General features: G+C 41.5%; 1 protein-coding gene across 5 annotated transcripts in view; it reads right to left on the bottom strand.

The window, feature by feature from the left end:
* Positions 1 to 339: 339 nt before the first annotated feature.
* aopep (aminopeptidase O (putative)) overlaps positions 340 to 18314 on the bottom strand; it is a 63197-nt gene continuing 45222 nt past the window's right edge. For all 5 annotated transcript variants that reach the window (XM_026343393.2, XM_026343395.2, XM_026343396.2 and 2 more), the window contains 4 exons: positions 13278 to 13394; positions 8127 to 8213; positions 7846 to 7994; positions 340 to 912 (listed from right to left, as the gene is read on the bottom strand). In XM_026343393.2, coding sequence (XP_026199178.1) covers positions 7854 to 7994; positions 8127 to 8213; positions 13278 to 13394 — 345 coding nt within the window. In that variant the 3' untranslated portion in view covers positions 340 to 912; positions 7846 to 7853. The remainder of the gene's footprint in view (positions 913 to 7845; positions 7995 to 8126; positions 8214 to 13277; positions 13395 to 18314) is intronic.

Below are 18314 nucleotides of genomic sequence, written 5' to 3'. Positions count from 1 at the left end.
TTATCTAGACTCAGGATCACTTCTTTACAAATGCAGTAGATGCACCCTGTGTATGAAGTATGACCTCCCCTCCTACTCTGTGACTACAGTAGTTATATGTAGTTCTACAAATTGTCTGGAGTTTTCACTTAGCTTTTTTAAGTTAATATATTACGTAACCAGTGTTTAATTCAATAATGCAGATGTCTGTGAAATGACAATCTGGCTAAGCTGTTTGTAACCAGTTTGCTTGTAAATTAATGTAATAGGCACAAACTGATGCTACTTCAGTGATGGAAAAAGCTTTAAAAAAGTTATAAGAAAACAGAAATTTATTTTAACATCAACATATCAGAAAAATGTCAGAAAAATGATACAAAACAAAGTTTACTGTTATTATTAGTTATAAAACCATATATTACACATACAGAAATGCCCTGAGGGTCAACAGTTCTATGTAACTTGTAAAAGACACTACTCACCTAAAGATATTTCCAGTCTAAACTCTTAAGAACTAGATTATTGCTTCAGACTAAACAGGTATGACATCACACCTACGTTCACACACACACACACACACTCTCTCTCACACACATACACTCTCTAACTTAACAGAGCAGCTCAGGTTTGAAGGGTTGTCTTTATGCGTGAAACATCTATCATTTTAAAACATACTGTGTGTCGCACTAAATGGCTTGTATTGTTTGTGGTTTACACACACCAGCTATTTTTCATACTTGAATGAACAGAACTGCTGTGCTCTAAACCTTGCCAGTTGGCCTTGGCTGTAGAGTAAGATTGCAGCCTTCTGGTGTTCAAACTGCTGAGCGATTCTGCAGCGTCCCCTCTCCTGCAGAGGAAGAGGAGGTGAGTGCTGGACCCTCGTAAGCCCCATGTGCCAAACTCCTGTCATCTCCGTCTGTAGTCAGCAACCTGGAAGAGAAAGATATGGACAGATTGGAGCATTACAGAGCATTTGGTAGATGTCTACAATCCCCTGTTGTTATCTACCTGATGTGAAGACAACCACTGATGCTGTCTCAATCAAACCCATTCTGATAACCGTGCTGGTTTTTGAGGTGGAACCAATATTTGAAAAAAAAAAATAAAAATAACAATAGATAAATTATTTGATAAGGATTGCTTTTATTTGGGTAATAATATAGTAATTATACTAATTTTACTAGAAATAAACTCCTCGGGATCCTCTGGTGGATAAACTACTTACAGTATTGATCTTTTATCAGTACTACAACAGGTATGATATACCTGTACCACCTATTGATATATTATTAAATTAGGTCTTAAATTAATGGACGAGTCTTATCAAGTTTCACAAAATAGAGAAGATGCCCATTAAAATGTCTTTACACTGAAAAAATGAGCATGTTCAAATTCAACATTTAATTTGTTTTTGTTGGATTATTTTCTAAAAAGTTGCTTCAAAAATACATATATGTAAAAAGCTAAGAGTCAGAATAGAGCATATGCAGTCACTTCTCAAAGTATTGGATCAGCACAGATAACCCATTTGTTTTTGCTTTATACTGAAGACATTTGGGTTTAAGACCAAAAGATTGGTATGGAATGAAAAGTCAGGATTGCGGCTTTCATTTGATGCTGTATCTCACATGTTGAACAACAGAAGATGGACTCTTCTGTATCAGATGAATGATTTGGAACATTTGACAGGCAGGTGTTTCTTGTTGCCCAGGGGTGTCCTATAAGATTGATTTTCAAATAATAACTACTCTTGGCTTCAGCCTAAGGTTTTACCTGTGAAGACTGTGCTTGATGTTTAAGGATAAATCAACATGAAAACCAGAGAGCTGTCTGTGGGAGAAAACGCTACACACACACACACACACACACACACACACGGTGGAGCTGATACAAGATGTTGGACTGCATTTAAAAGAAACCATCGAAGGAATACGACAGCAGCCGACGACAGAAACATTGAGTCAGCTATGAAGAAAAAACCCAATGACGTCACCGTCGGCCTTCAGAGAGCAGGGGTGAGCCTATTACAATCCACCATTCACACACTACTTCAAATGACTGTTGAAATGACTGAAATTATTATTAGTGTTCTCTTGAATAATAGTGCCCATGCCATGTGGAAACTGTGGCACCACCGTCGATGATTTTTCAAATCCTGAAAAAGAATAAAACTCAGTGAGGGTTAAGTGTGTTAGGACCAGCGCCAGTGTTTGTTTCCTGTTCGGAGATGAGTGGACTGGACTCCTGTTCCTGCTGAACTGAGCCAGTGGTTCCATAGGACTGATTATCAGCTCAGTAGGCACAGGAAGCCAAGCCCAGATCTCGGTTATCTTTCTCATGAAGCGCTGGCTGCGGGCACCTTTTTTTTCTTTTTCTTCTTGTTGTATCTGTAATGAAGAAAAAGGCAGTGTTCCACTTTATCAAACCCACAAGAAATCCCACTAATGTGGGTCCAATGACACTTTTGAGATCGTCGGATTACGCTAGGTGATGAAAGGTGTGGTAGACGTGGCAGAAACCTCACCTCACTGTCAGCAAGACCACTGCTGAATAGTTACTGAAAAGCTACAGTATCCAAAAACTAAAAATCAAAAAACTAAATCCATCAAAATCACATTCCACCACCTTCTGTGAGGAGCACGCGTACGAACTGCTTTACTCAAAAGCTCCAACATACTTTAGACTGTAAAATGGATTTTAAGGCAACAGATAAGTAAATATACTTTAGACATTAAAGAGAGAATCCGTCAAATATCGCTGTAAGAGAGGAAGGTGTGGGCTGAATACGTTTATTTTTGGTGTCTTTATACAATGTTGCTTTGTCCTTTGATGTGCAGAACACCATTTCCCTCCCATTAGAGTGTAATAAATCACCTTTTAGATATGGGCTCTGATGGCAATTCCTCTCTTTTACAGGCCTTTGATGGTCATTACTCTTTTAACAGGCCCTAAATATAGGTCTAAAAATGGCAGGCTCCACATGGCCTTCATTTCTAATTCACACATCTGTCCTCGTTTAGTTGCCATTCTGTCGTCGTGAATAGAGTTATGCCCCAAAAAAAAAAAAAAAAAAAAGTTTTAAAATCCATGTTTGGCCATCTGTTGCTGTTTTGATTAGAGAACAATCGACCCAGAACAGAAAGGCTTTCCATTATGGTCAAATGGTATAAAAGCTTATACAGTAAACAACTGTGCTTACTTTAAATTCATGTACGTTTACAGTGTCCAGCTGCACATGTTGACATTTGGGTGTTAGCTGGTCAGCACAGTGCAGTTAGCAGGAATAAGGGTTTCAGAGATATGTAGAAAGGTGAAAACAGACATAGTCCCCAAAACAAACCTGTTTCCTGTAACAAGCGAGACTGACTGTGGTTTATTGATCGTCATGCTGGCAGATGGTGCACAGCAAGCAGAAGCTTGCATGAAACACTTCATATTGGTGAGAAAGTTTGTCCTCAGATTGCTTTTGTGTTAAAGCTAATCTTGAGTGATTTACAAACCCTCTCTGTACACTCTGTTATGCTTGAAACACCCATTGGAGAATTTCTGCGACATCGGTGGGTGTTTAAAAGGATCACAGCTTTTCTGTTTCTCTTATCCGACACAAAACAATAGACGTTATAATACACAGTGGATCCGCTGCCCCATTAAATTGTAGCTGACATTCCTAAATGATGTCGAGGCTTTGAAATAAGCTGCCAGATTTCCATCTTTGACACCTCAGTCTTGTTTTCTTTCACAATGCGGAAATGTGTTGTGGGAGAATCCGTCTGCTTTATGGAACCCTGTATCTGGCCTCAGGCTGAGATTAGATCAGAAATCAATACCTATCAGCCGGAGATGCACAAATGGCACTTTCCACTGCCAAAGCGATTTGATGTTTAAAATCTGAAGCACTTTAAGCAATTAAAGGGTGATTTTGAGGTTATTTTCTGACAGCTCATCTTTTTCAGTGAGTTATGAGGGAAATAGAAATAAGATGTGGGTGCTAGTGAAAAGAAAATGAACATATTAAATAAAAAAACTATATTTTTCTTTTCTTGACCCACTTTGCTCTTTTACATTTAAATATAAATGTAGGTATACACATACTGTACAGAATTACTAGGTACTACGGATTTGGACATGCAGAGTTTCTGCTCTAAGAAGGGGAGAAAAGTGGACTGATGAAATATCTGTCAGCAGCATTAAGCAGTGTTTGGGTCTCCTCAGGCCTCATCAGTACTGGAAGTACAGTCGCTCTCCAGAGGTACTTGCTCTCACCTTCGCTTGAATTACAGACTGTGCAACTGGCATCATCTGCAGGATTACCTTTTATAATATGTAATTAAAAGGAGACGGAAACAGACGAGTAGAGGTACAAAGCAAAAACGGAAGATGAAAGGAGAAAGAAGACGACAAACCAGGAGAGGGTAGTGTGGCACTCATTAGCAATGTCGCACAGTGTTTTTTTTAAGAGGAGGCTTGTGCGTTTAATTCTTTTGACTCAGAGGGTCTCAGTGGAAAGTTTGACAGACATAAAAAGTGAGGCTGGAGGAGAGAGAGGGTGTTTAGACTGAGGGGGGGAAAAATATGGCGTAAGGAGAAAGTGAAGTGAGATAAGAGAAAGAAGGGAAGATGCAGGACAATCAGGTAAGAGGACAAAGGGGAAGGAGTTCTGTATCTGTAATGTGTAAAGACTGAAGTGGGGAAATAAGGCTGAGCTGTCCACACACACACACACACACACACACACACACCTGCCACTGTAAAAACTTACAGGACCATTTCTTTTCTCTCTCTCTCTCTTTCACAACCATTCAGCCTCTTCTTTTGTCTCCTTGTCTGGGTCATGCTCTCCTCAGGTGCAGAACTTAGCCACTGTGAACAAAGAGGGAATCAATCACTGTTCACCAATCAGCTAAGCTCTGTGCCTGGCTGGAGAGAGGATACAAAAACCTGTCTGGCTGATTGACACACACACACAGAGACACTTCCAAAACACTTACATTAAGACCTGCTGCCTCATCACATCATCCTTTTCCTCTTCTCAGCACTTCCAAATCATCAGCTCCTCCAACACAATCACACACACACACTCTTAAATAATCATGTCTTCTTTATTTTTAAGTTTCTGTGTAAAAAGTGTGTGTGTGTGTGTGTGTGTGTGTAGGAGGGGCTCTGGTTGCCATAGCAGCTGGCTAGGTCAGGCCTGTGTGGTAATCCCTGGCAATGTGATTTTATCATAAGTCACAAATCAGCACGCCAGGAACCCTCACAGCCCAGACATGAAAGAATAAGATCTTCTATCTGTTCTGTTCTGTTTTGTTTTCCTTCTACCTGTGTCCTCAAGTCCTCTAACTTTCTTTGTTCCTCCTCACGTCTGCCATCAGAGAACAGTCATGAAAGACCAGACCTGTAGATCCTCGCCGCCTCTCTCCCTCTCTCACCATTTCCTTGGTTACCTCTGTCGTCCTCTCCCATTCGCCACGCTTGGCTAACCCAGCGATATGCACCTCATTAAGCAGATCAAGAGGGATTCCAGAGGCATGTACCGGGGGAAGAAAAGAACGAGGGGAGTGAGCAGGGAGGGGGAAAAAAAGGGGACAGCAAGAGACCACCCTTCTCCTTTAAAGGGTTGTGCTTTTTGGGTTTAAAAAACACTGAACAGGGAGTGTGCCTTGACAGACATGTTTCCAGTTAAGACCCTCTCAGTCCGCCTCAGCCTAATCCCACCGTACTGTGGTCTACGCGCGTGCGCGTTTGTGTGTGTGTGTGTGTGTGTATGTGTGTGTGAGGGTGTAAGAGGGTACAAGGAGGACTGGTCTACTTAAGAGAGGACGATGGAAGAACACAAGCTGAGCTGAACATAAACCCATCTCCCCACAGTGCAATATGAAAAAGTAGTGAAGAGGTCCATTCATCCATCATTTTAATTGGAGAGAGATCTGGACCTGGGCTTGGTTGACCAGCGTGATCCACTGATGTTTACAGAGGCTTGTTTGGTTCAGTCCGAGGGGAAGCAATAGTAAAAGTCAGGATATTCATCTCTAAATGCTTCTTTTGGTCTTTGCTGCCCCAGTCTCTTTTCTCCTGTAGCGAGGTGGTGAAGGATGATGACAAGAGATCTGCAGGCACAGACAGACAGACAGACAGGCACTACATCTGTGTGTGTGTGTGTGTGTGTGTGTGTGTGTGTGTGTCAGAGAGATTTATCAGGACTGAGCCAGATGCCGAGGACTTGCCTAGAAAGCCTTTCACATCCTGTGCAAATGCATAAAGCTCTCTGTCTGTGTATGTGTGTGCGTGCGCGTTGGTGTCTGAAGATAAAAAGCTGCTTTGTAGTGGCTTGGTCACAGCCTAAAAAAAGGATTTAGAGCTGGAAGTCACTCAGGTTAATGTGGACAAGTATTTAGCAGAGCCTCTTGACATCGCCTGTGCTGATCAAGGTCACAGATGCCTTGTTTGACCTCCTGCTTGCTAAAATGGAAGAATGCAGGATAATAACATGTGGCTGAGTACAGGGGTTGGTTCAGAATGAAAATTGAATTAAATGAAGAAATTGGACTATATTGAACAAATCATACTCCACACAGGCCTAAGAGAGCAAGTCTTTAGAGGGACATTAACTAAGGGTACATTGTTTTCAACATTTTATTTAATGCTGCTGTTTATTTAGTCACAAATATTTGATGGTCCAAGTTTTCATGTTAATTACCCAGTAATGAAGTGTCGCTGCTGTATCGCAGCGCTCAAATAAAAAACTAAATCTGGACAAACAATTCAAAATAATCCAAATAAATAATTAGAAAATAACAATATAAGCTGGAGGTATTTTAGTCTAAGGTGTAATAACCAGAGGAGTTTCATTAAACTATACGGTATCATCATTAGTGTACTACTAATATTTGTTTTGACTAATAGTTGAGTTACTATATTTGAATTGTTGAGACAAGATCCATTTCATTTCCTGCTGTCGTTATTCAGAATTTAGTGTCAGTAATTCCGCGACTGTTATGAAAAGAGCAGCAGCTTCAAAGAGACCTGTCTTTACTCCAGTCCTCCCTTCCGCTCTTTCTCTTCCTCCCTTGTCTGTCCGTCTGTGCCATAAATTTCTCTTCCTTTCATTTAATTTGAGACCAATAAATCCCTCACTGTTCTGAATCGTCCAAAAAGCCCACTGGCACACACACACACACACACACACACACACACACACACACACACACACACACACACACGAGGAACCTCAGGGTCAACAGTATAATAATCCCCCCACATGGAGTAGAGACCATCCCGAGCCCCTCAGAAAATGCTCGTTGACCCGTTCTCTGTCTTTCCCTCTCTGATTTGTTTGAGGGACACATTCCCGAATTTCTGGTCTGACAAACGCATCCTGATGATGCTGCTGTGAAGCCACGGAAAAGGCCCCATTCCGAGACTAGAAATGTGCACATGTGCATACACACACACACACACACACACACACACGCGCAGTGGGCTCAGGAAGGAATGTGCAGTATAGGTAGCCAAGTGACTCAAGTGTGGACCGTCTGCTGGGGCAGATGGAAGCAGGATCAATCCAACAAAGCTTTCTTTTACAGAAGCCATTTCAGAGTAAAAGGTCGGACGTAACACAAAAGCCGTGTCTTTAACATGCAGAGAAAAAGTTTACACACTAGGGAATAACAACAATCATGTGACACTGAGATGTTTCATAGTTCGAGGATGTCGGGAAATATGAGGGAAATTGTGATGAAATGAGAGATCCGCTAATCTCACTAAGTGTGAAAAGATGAATTACCTTTTTGTTCATTAAGTGTCTATCTGATAGACTATTACAGAGATACAGAGCATAACTGAGAGTGAGAAAGGGAATTTTACCTCCAGTGTCACAGGACCATCTCCTCCACCACTCTACGTGCGGATTGGTCCATTTCTTCCTGGACCAATGAGAGACAGCGACGAGCCAGAGCCTGCTGCTCAGCATCCTCATGAACCATCAGCTCCCCGTACAGATACACACCCATGGCCTGGGACACATGTACACAGTCAATTAGTGTACGTTTCTTATTCTGTCAGTGCTTTTCATTCAAGTTGAGTATTTAGTTTGAAGTTTTCATTAAGTCTGAAACAGGACTACTGTTCAGAATGGGTGTATTTACTTGGTTATGAATCAGAAAGTGCTCCACGTCTCCATAAGCCTGAGTGTACGCATGCTTGACCACCAGCTCACACCAACGATGTTGGACCTAAAGAAAAAAGACAAAAAATACTGAAAAACAGAAACAAAAATATTCATTGACCTGAAAGGATACATGAGGATTCAATTCTCACTATATGTTCTAATAAATAAAAAGTGTTCCACATATATAACTGTTATTTTCACTTATTAATTCTTTAAAAGGCAGGCTCTGGAGAGGACATTTTATTTTTATGCTTCTGGTCAGTGCACTCACACATTAATGTGCACACGTTTCCCTCAGTTCCAGTAACAAAAGACAAACGGCTCATCTGACAAGCGGAGAGAAAGCTGGAAGCTCATCTGACAGTGAATCGATTCATCCTCAATCGGAGTTTTAGCAGACGTGAACTTTGTTTTAGACAGAAAAGCATCTCAATCTAAAGTTCATGTTGTAAAGTTCTATTTTATTCTCAAACAGTGTGTGCGTGCGTGTGTGTGTTTTTACTGTATGTGTGTGTGTGTGTGTGTGTGTGTGTGTGTGTGTGAGAAAGCTAATGCCTGGCCTTTCTCCCAGAGGATCAATAGGAGCTCTGTTGCCGCGGTTACAGGAGAGATCAGAGACTGGCTCTGTCCCTGCCTCAGCCATCATCCTTCATCATCTGCTATGAGCATGCACGCCTGCGTGCGTGCGTGTGTGTGCACGCACGCAGGCGCGGATACACAGTGCACGTGTATATGGATATACTACTGTGGTGGAGACGGACAGAGGAAGATAAAAGAGACAGGAAAACGATAAAAATCCTGATGAAAAATCTTTAAAAGCACTGTCGCTCCTTTAAAGCCCGACAGTTTCCCTTGGCTGGTTTTTTTTGTAGGTGTTTCAATCTCCTCCATAACTATCTCCAAACACTCAGGATAATAAACTAGTCCTTTGGAGAGTACAGTGACCGAGCGTGGGATTTTCTGGTGACTGATTCTATTTCAACAGCTCAAGCTTTGGGCAATTCTACAGCATATATTCATTTAGAGGTAGCATTCAAGATGGGAGCCAACTGGATCTGGCTGAGTGCTGAGTACACGTACACAGCCTTAATGGGAGTTTTTGCTTTGTGCTGGTAAAGTTCTGCTGCCTACCACCTGTTTATGCAGGATGACAATGGAGACTGAGTAATGCTCTATTTACAGACACATTAAAGTCCACACATCACCTCTGCAACCTACTAAATAAACATAAGTTTAATTGGTCTCAGAAGTGTTTTCTAGCTCCGCTTTCATCCAAATTTGAAATCTTCCCTTTTCCATATATTCTCTGCCTTTGTTTACTCCACATCAATCCCCAAAGCAGCCCTGACGCTCAGCAAAGGTGAAAGTTCAATGCACCGCACTCTCCTACCTGCTAACAACATGGGAACAAGGAGCCGAGCGTGTCTGTATTCATGAATTCGGGAGTATGCACAAGTGTGTATAGTATGTGTACCCTCTGGTGCCAGCCCTGCCCTTTTGGCCTGCGTAGCCCCAGCAGCTGTTCCCTGTGCTGGGTTACATTCCTGGGGAGAGCCCTGGGGCAGAGCAGCTGCCGGGTGCACCTCTACTTAGCCCGTTTTTATTCCGTTTCCTGTCGCTGGGCCCCTCTCTCTGACACATGCAATTACACAGTGACATTCTTTCATTTATTGCCGCACCTCCAACCCTCCGTCACCAGTAAAAATCCCACATAAGCCCACACATATAAACCTAAAACCCGTCGCGATGGACAAACTTCAAGTTTCATACAATTTGAATCTCACAGACATGCAAAAGCATGCACTGAGTAAATATTCAAATACAGTGTTATGGTAGTCTCGACTTGTCCGCATAACTTCGTAAAAGCCTCGTGCACCCAAACACAGTCTCACACACTGACACATTTTGTTACTGTTTTTCTTTCTAATAAACACGGGACAGGATTGACTCTATTCTCACTTCTGATTGATGAACATGGAGCTTAAGGAGATGATTAGTTTAATTTAGCACAAGGATTGAAGTCATGGGGGAAACAGCCAGCCTGGTTTTGTTTTATTACAATACTTGCAAGCTCACTAGTCCAGAACATAGTGTAACTTCATAAAACCACAAGTAGTTGTGTTTGTGCAGACAGAACTAATAATTAGTGAGTTTCCTTGATGCTACAGTAAGCTGAGTTAACCATTTGCTCCCATCTGCAGGTCCTTAAGCCTATCATTGAATATAACTCAATATTTAAATGTATATTTTTCTCACTTAAAGTCTAACACAATATATTATAAAATAATAAGCACAATAGTTCCACTTCCATTATGTTAGTATACCCAGCATAGAGAACCTCACAACTCTCACTGGAAACAACTGATTTAACAGTAATGAAAGCGGCAAGAGTCAGAACATGCAACACAGTATGACATTAATATACAAGAGTCCATTAACCCAGTGCATGCTGAGACCTGAGAGCTCATGTACCTGAAATGACACGATCAGCACTCAGCCAATCAAACTAATGCAGATCAGGATTTTAACTCTTACTCTTTTTAGCTTTCTGTTAAAACGCGAACACTCGAAAATGCCATTCGGGATTATTAACAAATCAGTCCTCAGACTGTGTTCAATGGACCAAATTAACTGGATGACTGCTAATTATATTAGCCCGATATCAGCATGATAGGCTGAACTACTTAAGCTGCCGCTAAAGAACAGGTTCCTGGCTGCAGCTTCTTATTTAGCGTGCAGACGTGTGTTATCTTACTGGTAAAATGTTGTATATATATAATCATTGTTGAGTAATTGTCTTGGTTTCTTCTCGTCTATTTATGCCTCGTTATGCTTTCTCTGTAGCCATTATTGTTTTCCTATCTAGTTGTTTGCCCGACGGCACCTATTAGGCCTGGAAGGGATTTCTTCCCGTCTGATCCCTCTGAAGACTTTTAAACGCTTCCCACTAGAGTATTTTTTTTGGAAGCGTTTTTCTTGCTCACTTGAGGAGCTGTTTTTGTTTCCAGTCTAATATGAGCCCGTGAAGCCTTTTGAGACTCTTATTTTGAATACAAATAAACCTACCTTGACTTTTTCAGTTATTTCATAGACTCTTTCATTCATTCGTCATAACAATCGTCCTTTGTTCCATTTCTTATCCTCCACATGTTGAGGCCAGTAAAACCAGACTGTTCTTTCTGTGGTCTATTGAAGTCTCTTCTAAACCTGACCTGTGCACTATACACAATCCATCATGTGTGCTTCAACGCACATACAGACACACAGACTCTCACAAGATCAGAAAATGCACTTATGACATCACACACACGCACACGCACGCACATCCACATACTGTACACATGCACACAGGGAGCGATACAGCATCCCACATCACATGAGGCTCTTATGAATGGAAGTGGAACAATGTCACGCATTCGCGCTCATACATGCAAACGCATGAATGAGCGCACAGATGCGTTCACACAAGTATTCATGGCCACTCACACTCTTCGCGAAACAGTCCCTCTGCACGCACGCTGGTGGTCAGCTGCATATTTCCTTTCACTATTGTGTAGATGCTCCCAAAAAAAAAAAAAAAAAAATCACATGCTCAGAAACCTAAGCTCACACGCCAAGCTTCTTTTACACTTTTACTGTACATCGTCTCACTTAAACTTCATTCTGCTTTGCTTGAAGTGAGACGTGTTTAGCGCAGAACTGACAGGTGGTGAAACAATATGGAGCAGCATGCTGTGCTACTGTGAAAGGGATGCGTAATGACGCAAAGTACCCTACTAAATGGATTAATTAAAATGATTATTAATCAAAATATGGTAAGAAATCATAAGGTTTGCTGTATGCTACCAGGACTGAGAGTACAGTTCAATCTTCAGGTGATCAATCACAAAGTCGTATCCCAATGCATTCAGAGTTGATGTATTACTAAGAGCCTTTTAGAATCCATAACAATCAATCTGATAATCCAATAGTCATCCACTATGAAAAGCTTTCATTCTCTATTAGGTAAACATTGATGGACTGCACAGGATAAACTGCACTCAGTCCTGTACTTATCCAAGAATTTCAAACAGATCGATCATCAGTCTTCTGAAGAGGATGCAGTACAAGGCAAAGAAAAGCTGAGTTAGGAGACAGAAAAAAAAAAGAAAAGGAAAGAAAGCAAAACTGTGAGAGACAGGAAGAGAGGAGAATAAATGGCCACATTTATAAGAAGAGACGTAAGTGATTAACCTCTTCTGAATGAGATTACTAACATTAGGACTGGACCATTGCCTTTAGACAGGTGCGTGCAGGTGTGTGTCTGTTCGTGTAAGTGTGTGTTTTTCCACCCATGGCTATGTGCATAATGGCCCTGTGTATTTTTAGAAAACTCGGAAAGTTTTTCCTGGAAATTGCAGATGGGAATCTGCTTTCATCTGCCAGGAAGTCTAGACTACAGAGGCCTACATCTAAAACTGGACCCGAGGCCAAACACGGTGTGGTCAGAGTGAGCTCGGCTTGTGACCACAAGGTGATCATTAAAAGGAATTAATGGGACAATAATCTAAAGGAGTCAATTTAGATAAATACTGAAACAAACCATGCTTACAATACAATAACCACTCAAACCAGCTAAATTATCGTTACAACCGAACAACTCATATTATTAATACAAACGTGAAAAAACAAACTAAATATGTATTCAGATTTTCTTTTCAAGAGGAGCTACGTGTTAATGACAGAGGATGGCTTGAAATGTTTCTGAGCTCTCTGCCGCAGCTGTTTTCACACTCACGCTCCTGAGTACTGGGAGAAGCTGATGTACAGTAAGAAACTGTTGAGCCGTCCGCAAACACAGCTGCAGACGGCGCACAGGCACAAACACACACTCACAAACATTGTTAATAGCACCATTAAGGAACTTTGTGTGGTACTAAAACATGCAGCGAGTGCTTGTGGGACTTAGTCAGTAATGGCGGCTGTAAAGAAGATAGCTGCTATTACCGCTGAATTTACTACATGTTACTAAGACTGTGTCGTCTTGGGATGGGAACAGAGAGGAAAACTACTTTTTCATTATTAAGGAGATGGTGGAGCTCGAATGCATCAACTCGTTTGTCTTGGCTTGTGTCGTGCATGGTCCTACCTCAGCGTCTTGATTCTGCAGGTTGTAGGTTCTCTGTAGAAAGTCCAATGTTGCCATGCTTAGCTCAGATTCCTCTAACAGAAGCTCCAGCAGCATCACTAGCTGCTCCGACATCAACTGAGGAGACAAAACAATTGAGAAAATAGGTCATGCTGAGTAATCCAAGCTAGCTCAGAAAATATACCTACTGAAGTATATTATTTAATATGAGCACAAAAAGTCAGATCTTCCTTACAGCAGCAGCTTTAAACTATTAAACTAGCAAAATTATTCACACATTTCATATGAGCATGCACTCATAAACACATTTACATTATTTTCCACTTTCATTTTCTTCTCTGTGCTGGAAAAAGTTTGATGGAAAAATACAGGAGACTAATAATATAGTCTTTCAAAGGGAGGAAAGAGTCGCCTAATAAAACAGGGATGAAATGGTAACTGAATAAACATGGTAAACCAAGTGAATCTTGTACAAAATATAACAACAGATAAAAGATGACAGATTGAGGGAAAATATTAGGAACTCAACAAAGGACAGAGAGATGAGTTACAGCAATGAAGCGTTCCTTTTAGTTATTGTTTTATTGCAGAGAAAACAAAAAGAGGTAAGCATCGTTCAGGAACACGCAGTCAAAAAAAAAAAAAAAAAAAGGGCATGTTTGTGAACATTTATTCTTTGTAGTTTACGAGACTGTGGAGATTTCCCTGATTGGAGCAATGACAGACACTAAATTCTGAAAAAAGGAACAAAGGTTTTCAGAAAATATGAAAACAACTTTCTGTTGCGCCTTAATAGAGCATGCAGTGATTGTGTTAGCATGAGGTAAACCTGAAGGAAACAACCCATTTTCTTCTGATGACGAACATCTTTAGGGACAATGAAAACTCAGCGGTGAATCTAGACGATTACTGTGAGGATGGATGTGGGCAGCAATATGAGAGAACGACTTCCTCCTCGGGGGAGCTCTGTGCCCAGCCTTGCCTGCGTCTCTTCTTGATATGCCCCCCCCCCCCCCCAACACTCCCCCGCCACACTTTCTCTCTGGTCCCAGTCAGGGACATAATTAATGGCTGAAGGCCCCACAGAGATTAACGTGAAAATAAGTATGAAGTGTGCGTGTGACTGAGTGAAGCGGAGCACGAGAGAGAGAGAAATGGGAAAAAAAAATCAAGTGACAGGGTAAAACGGGTTCTCCTCAAGTAAACACATCTACCAAGAGTAAATAGCTGCAACCGTTCAATATAAAGTGGCTTCAGAAATCTCATGTTTAGGAAAGTATTCAGACCTGTTGCTGCACTGATTTACTTTCAGGTGTGTCTAGAGTTGGGTTGGAGTCCACCTGTGGCAACCTGAACTACCTGAACAGAGTTTAGAAAGGCAAACATCTGTGTATAGTGTACATGCTTGCACAGTTTTCACTGTATGTCAAAAATGAGCACAATGGCCTTTTCAAACTGAGAAACCAGGCAAGTCACAAAGAAACCAATGGTCAGTTCTTCCAGAATATCAACCGTCTCTACAGTAGACTTTGACAATCTGCTTGGAGTCTGAACTGGAGACCCTCTGGTATGATGACACAAAATGCGACTCCTTCAGCACTAATACTATGCTTAGGGGAAAGCACGGTGGTGGCAGCATCATGCTATGGGTCGTCTCTGTAGCATGAATGTGGAGGTCGGATTTAACTGGAGAATGAAAGCAGCCAAACACAGAGGAGTTAATACTTCCTGAAGTCAGTGTACATTCTGTACAGTGACGCATGTCCATTTAAAGGGAACTTTGCTATCTAAGTTCCTGCTGTGAAATAACTTGACCTAAAACCAGGAATATTTCAGCATGTAGCTGTTGAAGCTGAGGGAATAACACCTAGACTTTAACTGGCAAATGATCAAATCAAACAAAGCTACCTCAGCCTCCACGGCTACTTATGATCATCTAACCCTGTGGAAAATCTGATTTCCAGTCTTCCCCTTCAAACTCTATCGACTCCTCCCTCACTCTGCCCCCCCCCCCTTCCATTTTGTGAAGGCTGAGTATTTTCTTAAGTGGTGTCTCCCTCTCTAAAGGGTCTCTCTGGGGCCCACCCATGTAACCCATGTATCCCGCCTCTTTGAAAAGTGAGGAGTCTACAGCAATAAAACACCGTCCCCTCTCTCTCTCTCTCTCTCTCTCACACACACACACACACACACACACACACACACACACACACACACACACCTCCCTGCATTGACTGTGAGTTCTTGTTTATGCCTCTATGTGCTTATGTTGCCATGGTGGTAATCAATATGTCTGCACCACGTCTCCAAAACAAAGTCCTGGTCAATGATAGTACATTACAGAGCAATTTATACTGATGTTACTCTAACAAACACACACAAACACACACACACACACACACACAACTTATACACATATTTACAGTAACGAGCATATTTGTCTGCATCACCACATGCAACGTTTCCATTGTGAACTGACCTTCATCAACACCAACTAACATTCCCACCACTAACCGTTGTTTCCTGTGAATTCCTTAAGCCCACGTAGACACATCATCTCATCTCACTTTCAACACATTTAATCTTTGCTGCTTGCACCTACAAGCTTGTGACACTTGTGTCAGGAGGAATTTAGAACCAAGTGTTGTGGCACTTAGACAAGATAGTATAGTGTGTTTTTGATTGTAACTCGTTTGTACAATTTAGTCAATTTAGACAAAGGCACTTGACAAACGTAATGTTATGAGTATAGACAGGCAGAGAAACATCTGGCCATAAATGTTATCAAAGTGGGATTAGATCTGCTGGAAAACTAAGCAGCTGTGATTTGAAGAAAAGGCTGAGTACTTCTACCATCTCTACTTTTAAATATCAAGTTACGAGAGCGTCCTGTAACTGCTCTACAGGTTGATAAGTTAAGTTGGATATGTATGAATGTGTTTCAGGCTAGTTTGAGTAAGAGAGAAAGAGCAATTATAGGGAAAAAGGTGAACGCCATGGCTGAGTACTGCCTTATTTATTGGGCAGAGCCTGAAGAATGGCACACAAACACACACACACACACAGACGCAGTCCCGTGTCATGACGAGGTCATGGATAACTCTAACAATAGCCTGTAATAGAGCAGTGTTGAAAGCACTTTGCCACTGAAGGGGAAAACGTACCCTCTCTATCTCAACAGTTCATGTGAAAGGATCTCCTCACACACACACACACACACACACACACACAGAATCTGGACACATGAAAGAATATTTTCATTCCCATACTGTCCATCGAAGCTGAGGAATGCTGACGGTCCAAAAGACAGAATACAAAGTTGCTGTCTTTCTCCTTCTCTGTCTCTCTCTCTCCCCATCACACACACACACACACACACACACACACACACACACACTTAAACCACCTGTAATCTCGCTCATATGGACCTTACATATTAAGCAAAGCTGCCAGAATACACACCACGCTTCCGCTGACATGGGTTTATTCCGCCAGTTTTATATTGAGTCGAGCCTTGTGAGGACCTCTGGGAAATATGTTGCTGAAATGTCCCCTTCACACACTGACCTCTAAACCTCCTCCGAACAATGACACACTCACACGCGTGTGCGTGCATGCACAAATATAGACCGTTTGCCACAGTGACTGACAGCTCAGTGAGACAAAAAGCTATTAGTAAACACAGGATATGATGTCCACCCCAAACAATACAGGAAATAAAGTATTTTTAGTGTGTGCATAGATACTATGTGTGTGTGTGTTACAGGTGAGAAGAGTTGGAGACAACGAGAGTTTCAGAGTGATGGAGAAAAACAGTCCAAAGGCTGGAGCAGCTACACGTTGTGTGACTGTGTCAGCACATATGTGTGGGTGTGAAGGACTCTGAGACGAAGCAACATTAGTCATGCTACTGCATAACATGTTAGTACAGCACAAAATGGATTGAAGTCTTTTGTACGGATAGTGTACATACACACACACACACACGCACAATCACAACATTAACAGAAGCTTTACTGTGATACTTCTACCCTGAAGTGATCAGGTTGTAATAAAGGGTAAATAACTCGCAAACAAACAGTTTCTGACAGATCCCTTATTTTCTGGGACAGTGTCAAATGTGAAATGAATGAAATGTTTTTTTTTTAAACTGTAAATCTTTTTCTGTCCCTTTCCAACAATCCATCACTTGTTCAGTATTTCCATGGCAACAGCACCGAGTACCAACCACTGCGTTCTGTACAGTACATAGGCGAACAAGTCCGTGTCCTTTTGCAGGAGCTTTTATGCATCGACAAGACTGATTCATCATATTCTCTTTCTCATCATCCATTCCCCACATTCCCTGAGCTAAACAGGGTCATGATCCTCACATCTTTTACTATCTTGCTTTTTTTTTTTTTTTTTAAGTGGTCACTCACCATTTATTGTCACATCTTTGCGAGAGGCATCTCAGATGACCCGTGCATAGTGAATCATCTCTGCCCTCACTCGTGTTTCTGCTCCTCCGTTCATTGATTTACAAAAAAATAAAAGTGTCTTTTGTACCACTTCACTGTACGTAGGGTAATATGGCTTAAACTCATTTGGACTGTTTGTATTGTAATAAGAGCAGTGAAGGCCACTGTATGGTTTTGGCAATAATTTAAAAACAAAGCAAAAAAATGTTTATAAGGGAAGAAGCCAGGTAGAAGATGGGGCAATGGAGATAGAAATAAGTGAAAAGTCACCAAAGGGATTGTGGAAAAAGTCAATGATTGGACTAACTGACCATAAAATCTGTATAATGAGTCCAAAGAAAATAAGAGAGCCTCTTTCTATGCCCTTGGCACCATTAGAAGTAATGCAAAGGTGTTGCTAATGCGTTCTTTCCCTCCTTTACCTGCCCTCTCCTCCTTTTCTTACTCGCTGTGTCCGTACCACTGGGGCGAGTGCGCCGCTTGTTCAGTCACACTGCATTACGGGGCTTGGAGACACTGAAGAACTGTGACATTATAAAAACCAAACTGTGATTTCTGAGAGGCCACTGAATCATGT

Source organism: Anabas testudineus, chromosome 9 (assembly GCF_900324465.2).
Source record: "Anabas testudineus chromosome 9, fAnaTes1.2, whole genome shotgun sequence".
NCBI classification, from domain to species: Eukaryota; Metazoa; Chordata; class Actinopteri; order Anabantiformes; family Anabantidae; genus Anabas; species Anabas testudineus.
Note: the sequence above shows the minus strand (reverse complement) of the source record. Positions and strands in the feature narration are given on the sequence as shown.